General features: G+C 42.2%; 1 protein-coding gene across 4 annotated transcripts in view; it reads left to right on the forward strand.

The window, feature by feature from the left end:
• Positions 1-14,766, forward strand: part of CDK15 (cyclin dependent kinase 15) — a 109,458-nt gene that overhangs the window by 65,719 nt on the left and 28,973 nt on the right. For 2 of the 4 annotated variants that reach the window (XM_055122780.1, XM_055122779.1), the window contains exons 11-12: positions 9,177-9,225; positions 14,600-14,739. The exons of 1 other annotated variant lie outside the window; for it this stretch is intronic. In XM_055122780.1, coding sequence (XP_054978755.1) covers positions 9,177-9,225; positions 14,600-14,739 — 189 coding nt within the window. The remainder of the gene's footprint in view (positions 1-9,176; positions 9,226-14,599; positions 14,740-14,766) is intronic. One more of the 4 variants, XR_008627394.1, reaches the window with a different exon arrangement.

The following is a 14,766-nucleotide window of genomic DNA, read 5'->3' on the forward strand; positions in this document are numbered from 1 at the left end:
CCACCAAACCACTGACAAAATTCTGTGATTTATTTTCTCATCATTAATTTTTCCCAAAGCAAATGGTAGTGGAAAGCATACAGAAGCTTTTTGTAATTGAAACTTGACCATTATGATTATTTCTAGTATTTTATATCTGTTCACTTACTGGTACCTAATTGTCAATAGATATATCTTAAATGAGATCAACGACTAGGAATGAGTTAAAGCTGGGTTCTTGTTCTAATCTTAGAATCCATCTAGGATTCTAACAATCTTTGTTTGCCTGCTTTGCCAAGAAAGTGCACACCAGTTATTATTCATCTTACTGATAGACTAACTACTGTCTACTGAGAACTCACTAAGAGCTAGGTACTTTATATCTGTAATTTAATTTTGATTTCATAGCAGCCCTATCAGATAAGAGTTTTGTTCTCACCCATACTTAACAAATGAGATTGCTGAGTTTAGAAAGCTGAATGTCTGGCCTAATCAGTAAAGCGGTAACTGATTTGAGTATTCAAGACTTCAATGTAGTGTTCATAGCAGTATTCCTCTTTACCTTCCAGTGGTGAAAGGGGAAAGAGAACGTTTAGCTAACAGAACAATGCCTTAGCTTAGGGACTGGCTGCTAACATTTTTCCAAGTCTGTTTTCAAATGATTGTCCTTCCACTCAGACTGCTTTTAGGACCTGTGTGCTTGGTGACATATTTCTGAAATGTAATCTGAGTGGCGTCTTTGCCCTGGGACTCCTGAAGCCCTCCCTCCCTCTGGCTAATAAAGCTGCAGCAGTTCAGGGAATCGATGAACCAAGATTGGACTCATTACCGCGCTTCTGGAGCACTGCCGAAAGCTCCTGGGGAGTTACTATTAACATCTTTATTAACCCGGCCTCCAAATCAGTCAGGGAAATTCATTTAGAAACACAGGCCTCTTTGATCTTCATTAATAGTTTCTTCTAGTTTCTACATTTATTTTCAGTTTTCTCATCTTTAATTTATTTGGAGACGATTATTAGTTTTTATTGCAGGAGGTGACAGGGAGACTACACGATCTTAAAGTAGATAAGATTAGGCAAAATTGCAAATGAGTGAAGAAAAATTTAACTAAAACCTTGTCATGATCCTTCCAGTTTAAGAAAAGGGGTCTAGCTCCAAACGCTGTCTTATTTTCCCCAAAAGCCCCTTTTCCTTCCTCAACTTTATGGTCACTATGACAGCCATGTACTACCAATCTCTCTGCAAGATAAGCAAATAGTATCTCCTTACATTTTAAAAAGGTTTTGCGAATTTGTTTCATTGCAACTTTTCTTCCAAGTATAAATTTTTTATTCACTCAACAAATATTGAATACTAGATACTTGGGACTGGGAAATTCAAAAATAAATAAGACATTGGTACCTGCCCTCAGGCAGTCTAGGGGAGGGAAAATAATAATCCAATGTGAAAAGTATTATTATTGTGGCACTCACTAGGAAACTTGAGAAACTCTATTAAAAAGAATCCATTAGTTTGGAAAATTTAAGGACTGTCTGAGAGAAAGTGACAGGAACTGGTTCTCAAAAATGACTAAGTGGGTTTTCCCCATGTGAGTAAAAGGGGAAATGCATTTCAAAGAAACTTAACCTAACAAGCTTGGAAACAGGTTTATTTGGTGATATATACTAAATAAGTGAGGGCGGGATACTCTTGGTAGCTTGCTGGGCTCTCCGAAAGGAATGGAGGAATCAAACCTGGGTCGGCTGTGTACAAGGCTCTACCCGCTGTGCAGAGCCTGGCAAGCTACCCGTGGTGTATTCAATATGCCAAAATCAGTAACAACGAGTCTCACAATAGAGACGTTACTGGTGCTCACTAGAGCAAATCTATGAACAACGGGACAACAGTGCTACAGTGCATACTAAATAGGTAAATGGGGGGGGGGGGCTGGAGCTATAGCACAGCGTGTAAGGCATTTGCCTTGCACACAGCCATCCTGGGTTCGATTCCCAGGATCCCATGTGGTCCCCTGACCACTACCAGGAGTGATTCCTGAGTGCAGAGCCAGGAGTAACCCCTGAGCATCGCCAGGTGTGACCCAAAAAGCAAAAAAAGAAAATTGGCAAATGGTTCCAGCAGCTAGAATTTTGGTTTGTGGTGGCCTATTGCTGGAAATTTCACCTGGAATGGAAACTGGGAGCCAGACCCAGAACTATTTTGTAGCCATTTTAAGAAGTTGAATTTGAACCAATATGCAAAAATAAAGTGTTGGATAAATTTTTGTTTTAGCAACAAAGTGATAGGGCAGGCTGTAATATTTCATATTGCTTAGAAAACTGTATCTGGAATTAAACGGACTATAGTCAAGACCAGGAACAATGGGGCAATGCTCTACGTTCTAGGAGACAAATAGGAAATCTGGACTAGAGCAGTGACCATCTGTGAGAAATGGAAGGAATAAATTAAAAGTCATCTAGGAGATGCAATCAAAAGGAAGTTGCCTTGGCTCTGATTGTGACAAGGAGACCTCTCTCCAGTGGGTGCGGGAGCAAGGGTGAATGGCACAGAGTGAATGTAGAGTTTTTGTGGGGAAGATCATATGATTTAAATATTTTGAGATTAATATATCTGTGAGGACACCAAATGGATATATCTAAGAATCAATCGAAACACAGGCTTGTGGTTACTGGAATCCAATCTGAAAATACAGGCTTGGAAGTCATCTGTTTAATGTGCTATTTAAAGAATGAGGTGTAAAATCAGTTGTGTGTGTGTGTGTGTGTGTGTGTGTGTGTGAGAGAGAGAGAGAGAGAGAGAGAGAGAGAGAGAGAGAGAGAGAGAGGAGAGGTGAGGCGCTACAGGAAAAAACTATGATGGAATGATGGAACCCTGATAACCAGTCCTGAAGGGTCAGGCTGAGAGAATGCAGTCTTTTAAGCTGAGAAATAACAGAAGGTTTGGAGATAATAGTAATTGTAATATCATGGAAATCACATGATTACAAGTGGGAATAAGGCCAAGTTTCATGTCTGTATGTCCCAGTGCCGAGCAACAACCAGCATGTGGTAGCCCTTAAATATTTGTGAGACTACAGGGGAAGTGGTAAATGTCAAATGATGCTTCATTAAATACCATCAACACCAACTAGCATGATCAAACCATAGCTCAGACTTCATACGGAGGAGTAGACAGACATTTAAGCCTGCACTACCCCACAGGAGAGGGGAGACCCCCAATTGTCTGTTTCCTCTACCTCCTCCTTCCACTCCCCAGGAGCAAGGGCCTGACCTCTCCTTCCTCTGCAGAGACCGTGACCCTCGGAGCAGCCCTCTGAAGATGTGATGTTTTCTTAGAATTCACAGAAGGTTTTGATGTGGACTTAAAAAGTGACATCCACGAATATGAGTTGGAGTGCATGGCTCCCATGCATTAGTAGCAGATGATGGTGGCCCAAGCAGGAATTTCTAGCCTAGAAAGACTGAATAGCTGAGGAACTGAGCCGAGACTCCTTGAACCAGAGACTAAGGGAGATTGCAGTCAGCTGCCTGAGGGAGAGAGAAACCAGAGGTGGAAGGGGGGGAAGAACTACAGATTTTTGTAGTGTGGTTCTAAAATTACTGCCCAAGATAGTAAAATCAGGCTGACAACATTATCAACTATTTAAATATATGGTATCTCAAGAATGCATTGTATTCGGGAAATTCCAGAGAGGCAGTTCAGTAGACCGCAGCATAAGATAACCTTCCAGGGACTGTGGCAAGTCTATAGTAACTAGAAAATGTTTTACCTTGAGCTAAGACTCAAAATGATCCTGGTGATGTTTTATCAATCAGCCAACAGACCTCTGTTGACTCAGGTTACCTTACATGAATCAGCCGTGAACTGAGGTTTCTTACACATTTCTGCAATTTCTGTTTATGGAGAGTGGGGACAAGAGCTCTGTCTCCTTTTCATTTCCCTCCAATTAGTTGGGAAATTAAAATATTCAGTTTTTAAAGTTTCCTTTGGCACCTTACTTTGCTTTCCTTACCTTGCATTCCAATTGAACTCAAATGAGAACTCTTAAAGCCAACTGCAGAAGGCGGGTGGTGAAAACTCTGGTCTAATGATTTACCATCCTCTGGAAGGAGGAGGACAAAAAGGTACCCGCAGCCCTTATTTTTATGGATATGCAAAGCCAGAAAAACAGAGGCCTCTTGAAATGGTGCTGTGTAAAATGCCTGTTTGTGGATCATTCTCTCATTGATCGCTTGCAGTTTAACTACTGAGAAAAATCAATGAGGAATGGCAAGGTCATTCCACATGAGGTTATCTGCATGAGGAGAGGGTGCAGGGCAGGCCACAAACAGGCCTGGGACTTTAACTCAGCTTCATAACAGTAACTCAGCTGACCCTAGACTCATAAATCCCTCTATCTCAGCTAATGTAGCTGCAGAAGAGATGCTGGAGGAGACAGAGGCACAATCTGGGCCAGACCCCGAAGCTCAAGTTCAGTGTCACGACTGCTGGAGCACTCTGCCATGTCATGCTTTACCAATAGAACTGGCGAGCACCAATTTCCCCCTTATGCTTCCACTTCCACATTGTGAGAAACATATCAAGTTTGTGTCAGACTCTGTGTTTTGTTTTGCCATTTTTATATCCATTGATCAATTGAATTCTCCTGAGCTCACTTGAGGAAATGAGCCTCAGAGAAGTAGTATCCGTAGCTCTTCTCTGCTCGACCAAGGTTCTCTGCCTCACTCAGCACCACACCAGAAACATCTGGAGACTGTTAAAGACAATAATAACACCACCACAACAGACTGCTCCCTGGGACCGCCCCGACTCAGAATCAGACTGAGGGTGGTGGCGGGGAGAGGTGGAGCCAGAGCTTCCTTTCTTTCCAAAACTTTTGCGGGAAATGCAAAGCTGAATCTTAGCTAGAGAACCCCTGTGTTAGACCATGCTCCTGCTACAAAATGGAGGGTTAGAAAATGAGAGAAGAAAAAAAAGGAGCAAGACTTAACATGTGTGGAGTTCATACTACACATCAAGTGCTTCATCTTAACTCATCCTCTCAAGCAACCAGAACAGTATTCCCATTTTATAGATTTGAAAACTTCTAAGTAACTAGAGATGCTAAGTGATTTTCCCCCAATTCCCAGAGTTTAAAAGTGGTTAGGAGAAGACTGGAAACCTGACCTGAGTTCCTGTGGTACACTAGCATCACCCAGCCAGGACACATGTCTGGCCCAAGATGAGACCTCCAAACAAATAAATTGTAGGAACTCAAACTTGAGTAAGTTGAAATTTCAGTAGAATAAAACAGTACATCACGGTAGGTTTCCTAGGAGAGCAGTGACATAGATATCCAAGAGGAGAGTGAAGAAAGAAAAGCATTGTTCATCAGGTCAGGGAAAGAAACAGAAAGAAGAGACAGAGGTTGAGGAAGGTCCTATACTTACTCTCCTAAATCTCACAACAATGCTCTAAAGTCAGAACCATAATCACTCTCCTTCAGCAGATGGGAAACCTGAGGTGGGAAATACCTCTCGGGTTACAATAACTGGTGAGTGTGAATTCATAACCCAAATTCACGGTCCTTACCATCCTGTGCAATGCCATCCAAAGAAAATAAATGGAAAAAGAAGAAAATAGGGTTGCTTTTGCCTAATACTGTAGGGCAGGCACGTTGCACACGTTAGCTCAATGAGTCACCTCTTCCTTGTGAGGTGACTATACATCCAACTTTAATTACGGATACAGGTTGGCCAAAGTAACACAAGGACTAGGGGGATCTAAAGCAGCAGATCAAACTGCTGAATTCAGCGTGTAAGCAAATTCAGCTAATTTCCTGTCTCACAACATCAATACTAAAGTTAGAAATAGTATCAAAATACTGAAGGTGAAAACACAAAACATAGAGTTCTTAAAAAGGAAGAACATGAAGACAGTGGAAATGGATTTCATTATGGAAATCGGGATATGACTGAATGAGAAAATATTTGAATGTTATTTGGCCAGGGAAGAATTGTAAATAGGCAGCAGAAAGTGGTTGAGAAATAAACTGACTAAATTAATGCCAGATTTTCTTATCTTTACTGGTTATTTTAATTTAGGCATAATCATCTGAACAAAAAGTAAATAACCTATACATGAAAGTGCTTCTCTTAGTATCCACCTGGGACTATAAAATACCAGCAGAATTCACATTGGATTGCATTTGACCTTGAGAAGTCAGCTTAAATCACTTTCTTTGATCAGTCCTTTCACCCTACATCTCTTGGCACTGTAAATTCCATTTTTAATTGAAGTACTTTCAAAATTACAAAATCATGTGTGCTTTTTATTTTAAAAATTAATTTAAAAGAATAAGCCTGTAAGTAAAAAAGTGTCAGCCCCAGGCCCCACCCCTAACCTCTGGCGTGTAGTCAGTCTTTCCAGTCTTCTAGTCGCACACAGATGTGCATGAATCAGTGTTATCAGAAAAAAAAATTGCTATGATTAAGCCTGCTTGAGCAAATCGATGAACAATGGGATGACAGTGAAAGTGCCACAGTGCTATGATTCACTGACACTGTCATCACTGTCATCTTGTTGTTCGTCAATTTACTTGACCAGGCACCAGTAACATCTCTATTCCTCCCAGCCCTGAGATTTTAGCAGCCTCTCCTTACTCGTCTTTCACAACAATTGGAGGCTCTTTCAGGGTTAGTGGAATGAGACCTATCATTACTGTATTTGGCATATCTTGAATATACCATGGATAACTTGCCAGGCTCTGCCCGAGCGGGCAGAGGCATTTGTATATATGTAAAACTACTGCATCACTGTCATCCCATTGCTCATCTATTTGCTTGAGTGGTCACCAGTAACGTCTCCATTGTGAGACTTCTTGTTAATGTTTTTGGCATATCGAATATGCCATGGGTAGCTTGCCAGGCTCTGCCTGGGCGGGCAGAGGTATATGTGTATTAGATATAGATATATACATATATATTACTCTCTATGATTTGTTGCCTACTGTCTGAACTCCGTCAAAATGACAAAACAGAAAAATAGGAAAACAAATTAAGTTATAAACAAAGTATATAGGTTCCAGAGGGCTGGAGCATGTGCTCTGCACGTATGAGTCCTGGGTTAGGTCCCTGGCTTGGCACAGTCCCAGAAGCACCCTCAGGCTCTAAGCACAAAACAAAACCAACAGGAGTGAGAATGATAAATATTAATAAGTGATAAAGATTACATTCTATTTTACTAGCACCGCAACAAAACTGATGCAAAACTGCATTTATAGAATTCATGTGATTATTAATTATCATAGGGAAAAATTCCCTCTATGGTTAAATTACAATTAAGTTTTTTTTATGAAAAATAGTCTTGTTGTCTTCCATTCCTACACACGATGGAAGAAGAGATTTTTTTTCAAAAGCAAGACAATGACATTTCAGGTTCAAGGAAAAAGATAAGGCAGGAACAACATTTGAAATGAAAGCTGAAATATTCTTTTCTCCACCAAGAGTGGGAACTAAAAGGGTATCATAAAGAACACCAGGTTATAAGCTCTGCAGCTCTGCAGATTCACTTGTTTTCAGGCAAGAAGCCTTGTTTCTTGAGTGAGTGAGAGGTTTCCCTATTTTATGGTGGTTTTCATTTAGGTTAAATAGTCACAATACCAAGAATAAATCATGGAAGCACATTTTTATGTGTCCATGTTCTAAAGAGTGCGCCAAGGAAAATGACAAATAATATTGTCATCTTCCATTTAGGATTATTCTAAATTATTCTAACTAAGGCTGACTTGCATTTTCACCTCAAGAGACATATAAAATTAGCCTTATTACTTTTTAGCTTGTCGGAGACTTCAAGCCAGTCATTCCCCTGTCATGTGACTATCTGGGCACTGAGCTTTGTTCTCTCACAGGATTGTGGGCTCTGCCATGGTGGAGAGATCTCTTCATTTCTTCCAGATTTCTCCCAGCACTTGGTACAAGTACTGAACATAGCATATACATTAAGTCCATGTTAGTTGAATTTACTGAATATTGTGAACTTCATTTGCCAGTGCCACAATAACGAAGCATACTGGGTAATCCGAATCCCAGGAATTATTGTGCCATGGATCTGGGGCTAGAGCTGAAACTGAGGTGCGGGTAAGGTTGGTTCCATCTGAGGGCTTTGAGGGCAGAGTCTGTGTTAGACTTTTCTCCTCAGTTTGGGGAGATTGTCTCCTTGCACCTCTTCACATTTTTACCTGCTTGGTGTGTGTGTGTGTGTGTGTGTGTGTGTGTGTGTGTGTGTGTGTGCTTGTCTCTCTCTTGTTTCCTTTTTAAAAAAAGGTTACCAGTCAGATTGGATGGGGGCTAACCTAATAACTTTATCTTAACAGTATATCTTCAATGACCCTATTTCCACATGAGGACAAATTCAGAGATACTCAATGCTTGGAAATGGAAATATGAATATTGCAAGGACACAACTGAACCCATAAATAGTGACTTTTCCAGAACATAATAAAAGTTCAGAAAAAGACTAGAAGGTAGTTCAAGTGATAAAACAGAGGCCTATCCTATGTGAGTTCCTGAATTTGATCCCTGGCTCCAAATCCACCCCCCCACACACACACACACCACACACACACACACACACACACACACACACGCCAGCATCATTAAGTGTGACCTAGCTAAGGCCACCCATACTAAGAAATTTTTTCAGAGAGATAGCACAGTGGGTAAGGCTCTTGCCTTGTAACTGACTGACCTGGGTTAGCATGACCAAGAGGGATCCCTGAGTACAGAGCCAGGAATAAGCCTTGAGCATAATCAGGTGTGGCCCCAAAACACTCCCCCTACAATTGTTTTTCCAGAGGATGTCTTACAATCTTTGTACTCAAGTTCTTGAAATAACATTTAGGGCTGGAGCGATAGCGCAGCAGGTAGAGTGTTTGCCTTGCATGTAGCCAACCCAGGTTCGATTCCTCCACCCCTCTTGGAGAGCCTGGCAAGCTACCGAGAGTATCCCGCCTGCACAGCAGAGCCTGGCAAGCTATCTGTGGTGTATTCAGTATGCCAAAAACAGTAACAAGTCTCACAATGGAGATGTTACTGTTGCCTGTTCAAGCAAATCGATGAGCAACGGGATGACAGTGAAAGTGATTTTCATAGTATATTTGTAGCAACAGGAGTCTAGAATTGTTTTTTCAATTTTTTTTTTTGTGTGTGTGTGCTTTGCAGAATGGTTTCCATTGCTTAAGCCTCAAAGCCTTCAGAATGTCTGGAACAGGTAAGTCCCATCTTGGAAAGCTTTTCTTTCAATAAAGTTGGAGGGCTGTGTCCCTGTACCTAGCCCACTGAACTCCCAGCCCAGGAAGATGCTTCGGGGAGTGCTAGCCACCTGTGGGTGTTAGTTTTTCTCTAGGAACCATTTTACTTTTAGTAAGTTTGGTCATTAAAATTGTTTTGTGCCCCCTCAGACATGCCCGAGGCCCTGAGAACTAGGGAGTGCTGGCTTGCAAGAAAACCTAGTGGGTTTATTATTCTCCAACACAGAGAAACCAAATAACATCATTGAGGGGCTATTGGAGGGGGGCGACTTGATTCATGGAGGGTCATGCTTTCCCAGGCCCTCTCCACGCAGTCTCAGCTCCGACCAGGGCAGACTTTTATTACCAGCTTTCAACAAATCCCTAGTTTCTTTTGCAAAGTAAAACAGATAATAGAGACATTCCGGGAATAGTTAGCTAACTAAGCCGTGCCAGGCAACCTCCGGGCTAAGAAGAACTCAGTGTTTTCGGACAATGACCAATTACAATAACCAGTATTATTTGATCTGAGAGTAATTAGCCGGGGCTCTGTTCTTTTTGCTTCAGTGAGAAGGCAAAAAGGGCAGTGAGGAAAACATCAGAGACAGGGGAAATGAGCTCAAATGTCAAAGAAAAACACCCTTTTGCAGGTGGGGAGAAGGGAAAGAGTTTCACTAGCCAAGATCCTCACTAAACATTTGATCATTGTTCTTCATGAAAACATGGTGAGTTTAATGTGTTGGATTAAACATGAGAAAATGTGGTGGGTTAAACCATAGTTTTGTTTGATTTCCCTGTACCAACCGCTCTTGTTCTCTGAAAAGCATCTGTGTAGAACACAAGGAGTGAAACAGGTTAGAGCACAGAACTCCAGACCGGCAAAGAATCTCTCTCTGGGAGAGACTTGTCTCAGCAGGATGTCCACACTCTCCACTCTTATTTTCAAGCTGCTCTCTGGAACACCCGCTGTTTGGGAGGCAGGTTCCGGAGAACTACTCTTTATCAGTATAGCCAAGATGTGCAGGCATCCACTTGCCAGCAGTCTCGTTCCTCAACCCCTAGCTAGACAGAGCTGGCTTTTAGAGCTGCCCACTGACTTTCTTTCACTTCATCACTGCTTCCAAAGTGAACGATAACTCCAAACCACAAACCACCTGAGTACTCTATGCTGCTGCTGTTGGCATTGTCCAAGACATAAAGTACTATTTGTCTCCTGCTAATGCCCCATCAGGATATTCTTTCTAGGGCTAAGCAGGACTTAGTCACATGGAATATCCCTTTGAATTTTTTTTTTTTACCCCATGCAATACCCACTTCTGTGTTCTCAGAAATACCTTTGCCTGAGTTAAGAATTTTCTTTTCAGTATCCTCAAAGCAAGGAATAATGTCTAGGGATATGTGGTCTATAAAAGTAGCCACTAGCCACATTTAGCCATTTAAGTTCAAATTAATAAAAAGTAGGGTCAGGGCAATGACTCAAAGAGCTGAAACACATCCACATGCTTTGCAATGCAAAGGGCTCAGATTTAATCCCCTGGGCACTAATAGGAGAAACCCCAAGTGTGACAATCTCCCAACCCATTCAATCATTCATGAAAATCACAATGGAGATATTACTGGTGCCTGCTTGAGCAAATCAATAACAACAGGACGACAGTGCTACAGTGCTACGGTGCTACTTTTAGCCCCATTTCAAGGCCATAATAGCTACACAGGAGTAGTGACTACCATGTTGAACAGTGCAGAAATAGGATACTTCCATCATCATGGAAAGTTCTATTAGAAGCGTGGCCTAGATTATCACATGAGAATATTCTTAGCTATGGAAAAAACTTTGCCATTCAAAGGGAACTAACATTAGGTAGACTGTTTTGGTTTGCTCCTACTAGATTATTTGCTATATTGTAGTTTTAATTTTCATCAATCTCAGACCCATTCCAAAGAGGAGAAAAGGGACTTGATTCATGGAGGGTCATGAATCAAGACCCCAGAAGGTAAGTAACTTGGCTGAGGTGGTCAAGCCAGGGGTTAGCTGATACACAGGTCTTTATGGCTTTGTGGGGTTGTAATTGTGATGAGTCAAGAGTATTTTGCCATAAATGCATGACAGAGCCTTCTCTGGCACTTGATGGGGACCCCCTCCTGTTAACATGAACCGAATAAGGGCATACTTTCTTTGGGAATTGCTTAGAAAATTATGGGACAGCAACTGATTCTTTGTTTCCTTACAACTGATGGAGTGTGCCTGCTTTACCACATCCTACTACGACAGCATTTAAAAAAAGAATGTACTTTTCTAGAACAATACAACAAAGAGTTCATTCTTAAAAAAAAAAAAACATTGAATAAAACTTGTAGACTAGTTGATGGTATTGTGCCAGTATTAATGAAGCAAGTCCTAAACAAGCAGTCATCATATCACTGATGGGTATCTACTCTCCTTTCTTTCATTTGCCAGGGAAAATTGTCCTTGGTGGTGTTCCTACTTGCCCTGTCAGCTACATTAGACTTTGGTGGATTCCCCAGGCCCCTGACATTACCCCTGTCTGGATAAAATAGCATACAAGTCACACTCACACAAGCTCAAACCCAGTCCCCTGGCCTTTCTTATCCAATCACACTGCAGCTCCTAAACTCCTTTCTCAGAACAATCCAGAAACAATCCAATTGTTAGTTGCCAGTGGCTGGGAGTGTGCAGAAATTTAATTGCTGGTTGATGTGGGAGTATGCGGTGGGAGTAGATAGATATTCTTCTCCACTCACCACCACCAGCGTCCCCTGGAAATTCATAGATTAGATTCAAACCCCAGTTTTGACACTCACCTCATCTCAGTATCTTAAAGTGAGAGTAAATTATTTATCATTTATTTTTAGTTTGGGGGCATACCTGGCAGTATTCAGGGGTTACTTCTGGCTCTGCATTCAGAAATCACTCCTGGCAGACTCGAGGGACCATATGAAATGCTAGGGATTGAACCTGGATTGGCTGCAAATAAGGCAATCACGCTGCCCCAGCCACTGTGCTATCTCTCTAGTCCAAGAGTAGATTTCTTGGGACTGGAGCGATAGCACAGCAGGTAGGGCGTTTGCCTTGCATGTGGCCGACCCGGGTTCTAATCCCAGCATCCCATATGGTCCCCTGAGCACCGCCAGGGGTAATTCCTGAATGAAGAGCCAGGAGTAAACCCTGTGCATCTCCAGGTGTGACCCCCCCCCAAAAAAAAAGAGTAGATTTCTTTTTTAAAAATAGAGATCTCTGTTTATCTCCTTTCAGTCTGATACCAAGCCCAAGTGATGCACACCAGCTTCCCACTCCGCCCTCCCCCCACCCCCAACCACAATTTCATTGTCCCTGAATATCTGTGCAAGGCAGGAAAACCTGGATGGAGCAAGTCCCACCTGCCCCTTCTTAGACCACAGCTACAAAAGGGTGGTCTCAGCTTCCCTTTGTTCCTAACCGCCCTGCAAATTTGGGGTCTGATGTCTTTCTTCTCCAGTTTAACAGTCTGGAAAGCAAATCACTACCAACTCTGAGAGTTATGTTTTTAAAAATACTTTTATGTCCTGGGAATCAGATACCTGAAAGCTTCTTATGCAAATCTTAAGCAAAAAGTCACGCAAATTACAACTCTGGGCTAGGACTGCGGGTATCCTGCATTGTGGCACCTGGGAAGGGATAGGAAAAGTGTTCTTTGTGACTCCCACTTGGCATGTGTATCCCACATTAAGTAAACCTGTCTCTTTTTGCTTAATTGGCCATTTGCATGACTGTGCAATTTAATTTTGAATGTCAGCCGTTATAAGTCCCCTGGTTAATTGCCTCCTGGGATCTACTTGGCTCTCTGTGCAGTAGTTTCCATTTGCAAATCTGCTGTAGGCTCTCGAGAAGGGTCTACTTAAATGGTCAGCAATAGACTAGTGAAGGCTTTCTAGCATTATAAGTCAATAGAGAATATGAAGGCCCACAGGGGCTATACAGGGGCTATGGAGACAAACCCTGCCACCCTCCTACCTTCCAATATCACCTTCTCTCACCTCCCACCCCACTTTCTCAGCCCCAGGCCATCCCACTGATCTTTCTTCTCTTCTTTGAATACATTTCCCCCTTCCTCTTTCCAAGTTTGCAAGAACCCACAGACCTTTGCCTGCCCATCTCTCTCTCCTCTGTACCAATCTCTCAGCAATCAGCTCAAATGCCACTCCTTTGATGGGGGAAAAGTTTGGACCACATCTAGAGGTGCTCAGGAACTATTCCTGGCTCTGTGTTCAGGGATCATTCCTGGAGATGCTGGAAGACCATGAGGTACCAGGGATTGAACCAGGGCCAGCCACATGGAAGGCAAATCCCTTGGCCCCTAAATGATCTCTCTGGCCTTTCAAATGCCTCTTCCTCAGGACAGCCTTCCCAAACCATCTAGTCCCATGCTGAGTCAAGTAGCTGGGCTTTCTCCCTTCACTGCTATAGTTAGGTATGGATATAATATGACAATTGCCTAAGTACTCCACTAGACAAAGCTCTTAGAAGACAGAGTCTTACTTGTACTTTCCAGTGCCAATCACTTAGTAATTGTTCAGTTAATGGCTAGACTCATGTCTGCATTAATAATACAACTTGAGGACTTGTCCTTGTGGTAATTTGGGGTACAGTATCTGAAAGTAGAATAGTATGACTATTAATTTATACAGAAATATTTCATAGAGACTACTCTCAGTGATATTTAGGTGCCACCATGGTTATTTCCTGGTATGTCAGGACTTTGCTCTTACTAGGTATGTGTTCTACTACTGGAGATCTCTTCCCAGGTCCTGGAAGAATGTTCCCAGATCATAAAAACTACTTCTGCCATAAAGGAACACTCTACTTTCAGATAGTGAAGGGAATCTAAATTCTTCCAGGGCTCTACCTCAGGGCAACCCAGAGAGCTTTAGATCATAATCCTGGGAGTTAATGCTTAGAAACACAGTAGGTCAGTGCCCTATCCACCCAAGCATCACTATCCAGAGTCATTTCTTTCTCTCTTCCCTCAAGATTCTGTGCTTACAGCCTTTGGAATCCAGAGCGAGGACCAATCTCAGTTAGGCTCTTCTGTTTTGTAGGGCCATCCAAGTCCCTCAAAGAAAAAATCCTTAATTACATATTTGTTTGCATAATTATAATTCTATGTACTTTATGGCTTCAGAGCCTGGTTACATAAAGCTGAGATTTCCCTCTATGTCTGAGGAACAGAACAGGTCAAGAGATGCAGTGTGGGAATTATTTGCCCACTTCTATCACCTGAGTAATCCTAGGGAAATTGAATATTTGTGAGGAAGGAGGCTCCTGGAGACTCTTAATTTTCTCTCCCATTTTTCCAGTTTGGGCAGAGTCCCTGAAGCTGAAGACCTGGCCTCACAAATGCTAAAAGGTTTTCCTCGGGATCGAGTCTCTGCTCAGAAAGCACTCATCCACGATTACTTCCGAGACCTGCCCCCTCAGCTGCACCAGCTTTCTGATGGTGAGGGGGGAGGGGATGGTGAGAGAG

The sequence above is a fragment of the Sorex araneus genome, chromosome X (genome assembly GCF_027595985.1).
Source record: "Sorex araneus isolate mSorAra2 chromosome X, mSorAra2.pri, whole genome shotgun sequence".
NCBI classification, from domain to species: domain Eukaryota; kingdom Metazoa; phylum Chordata; class Mammalia; order Eulipotyphla; family Soricidae; genus Sorex; species Sorex araneus.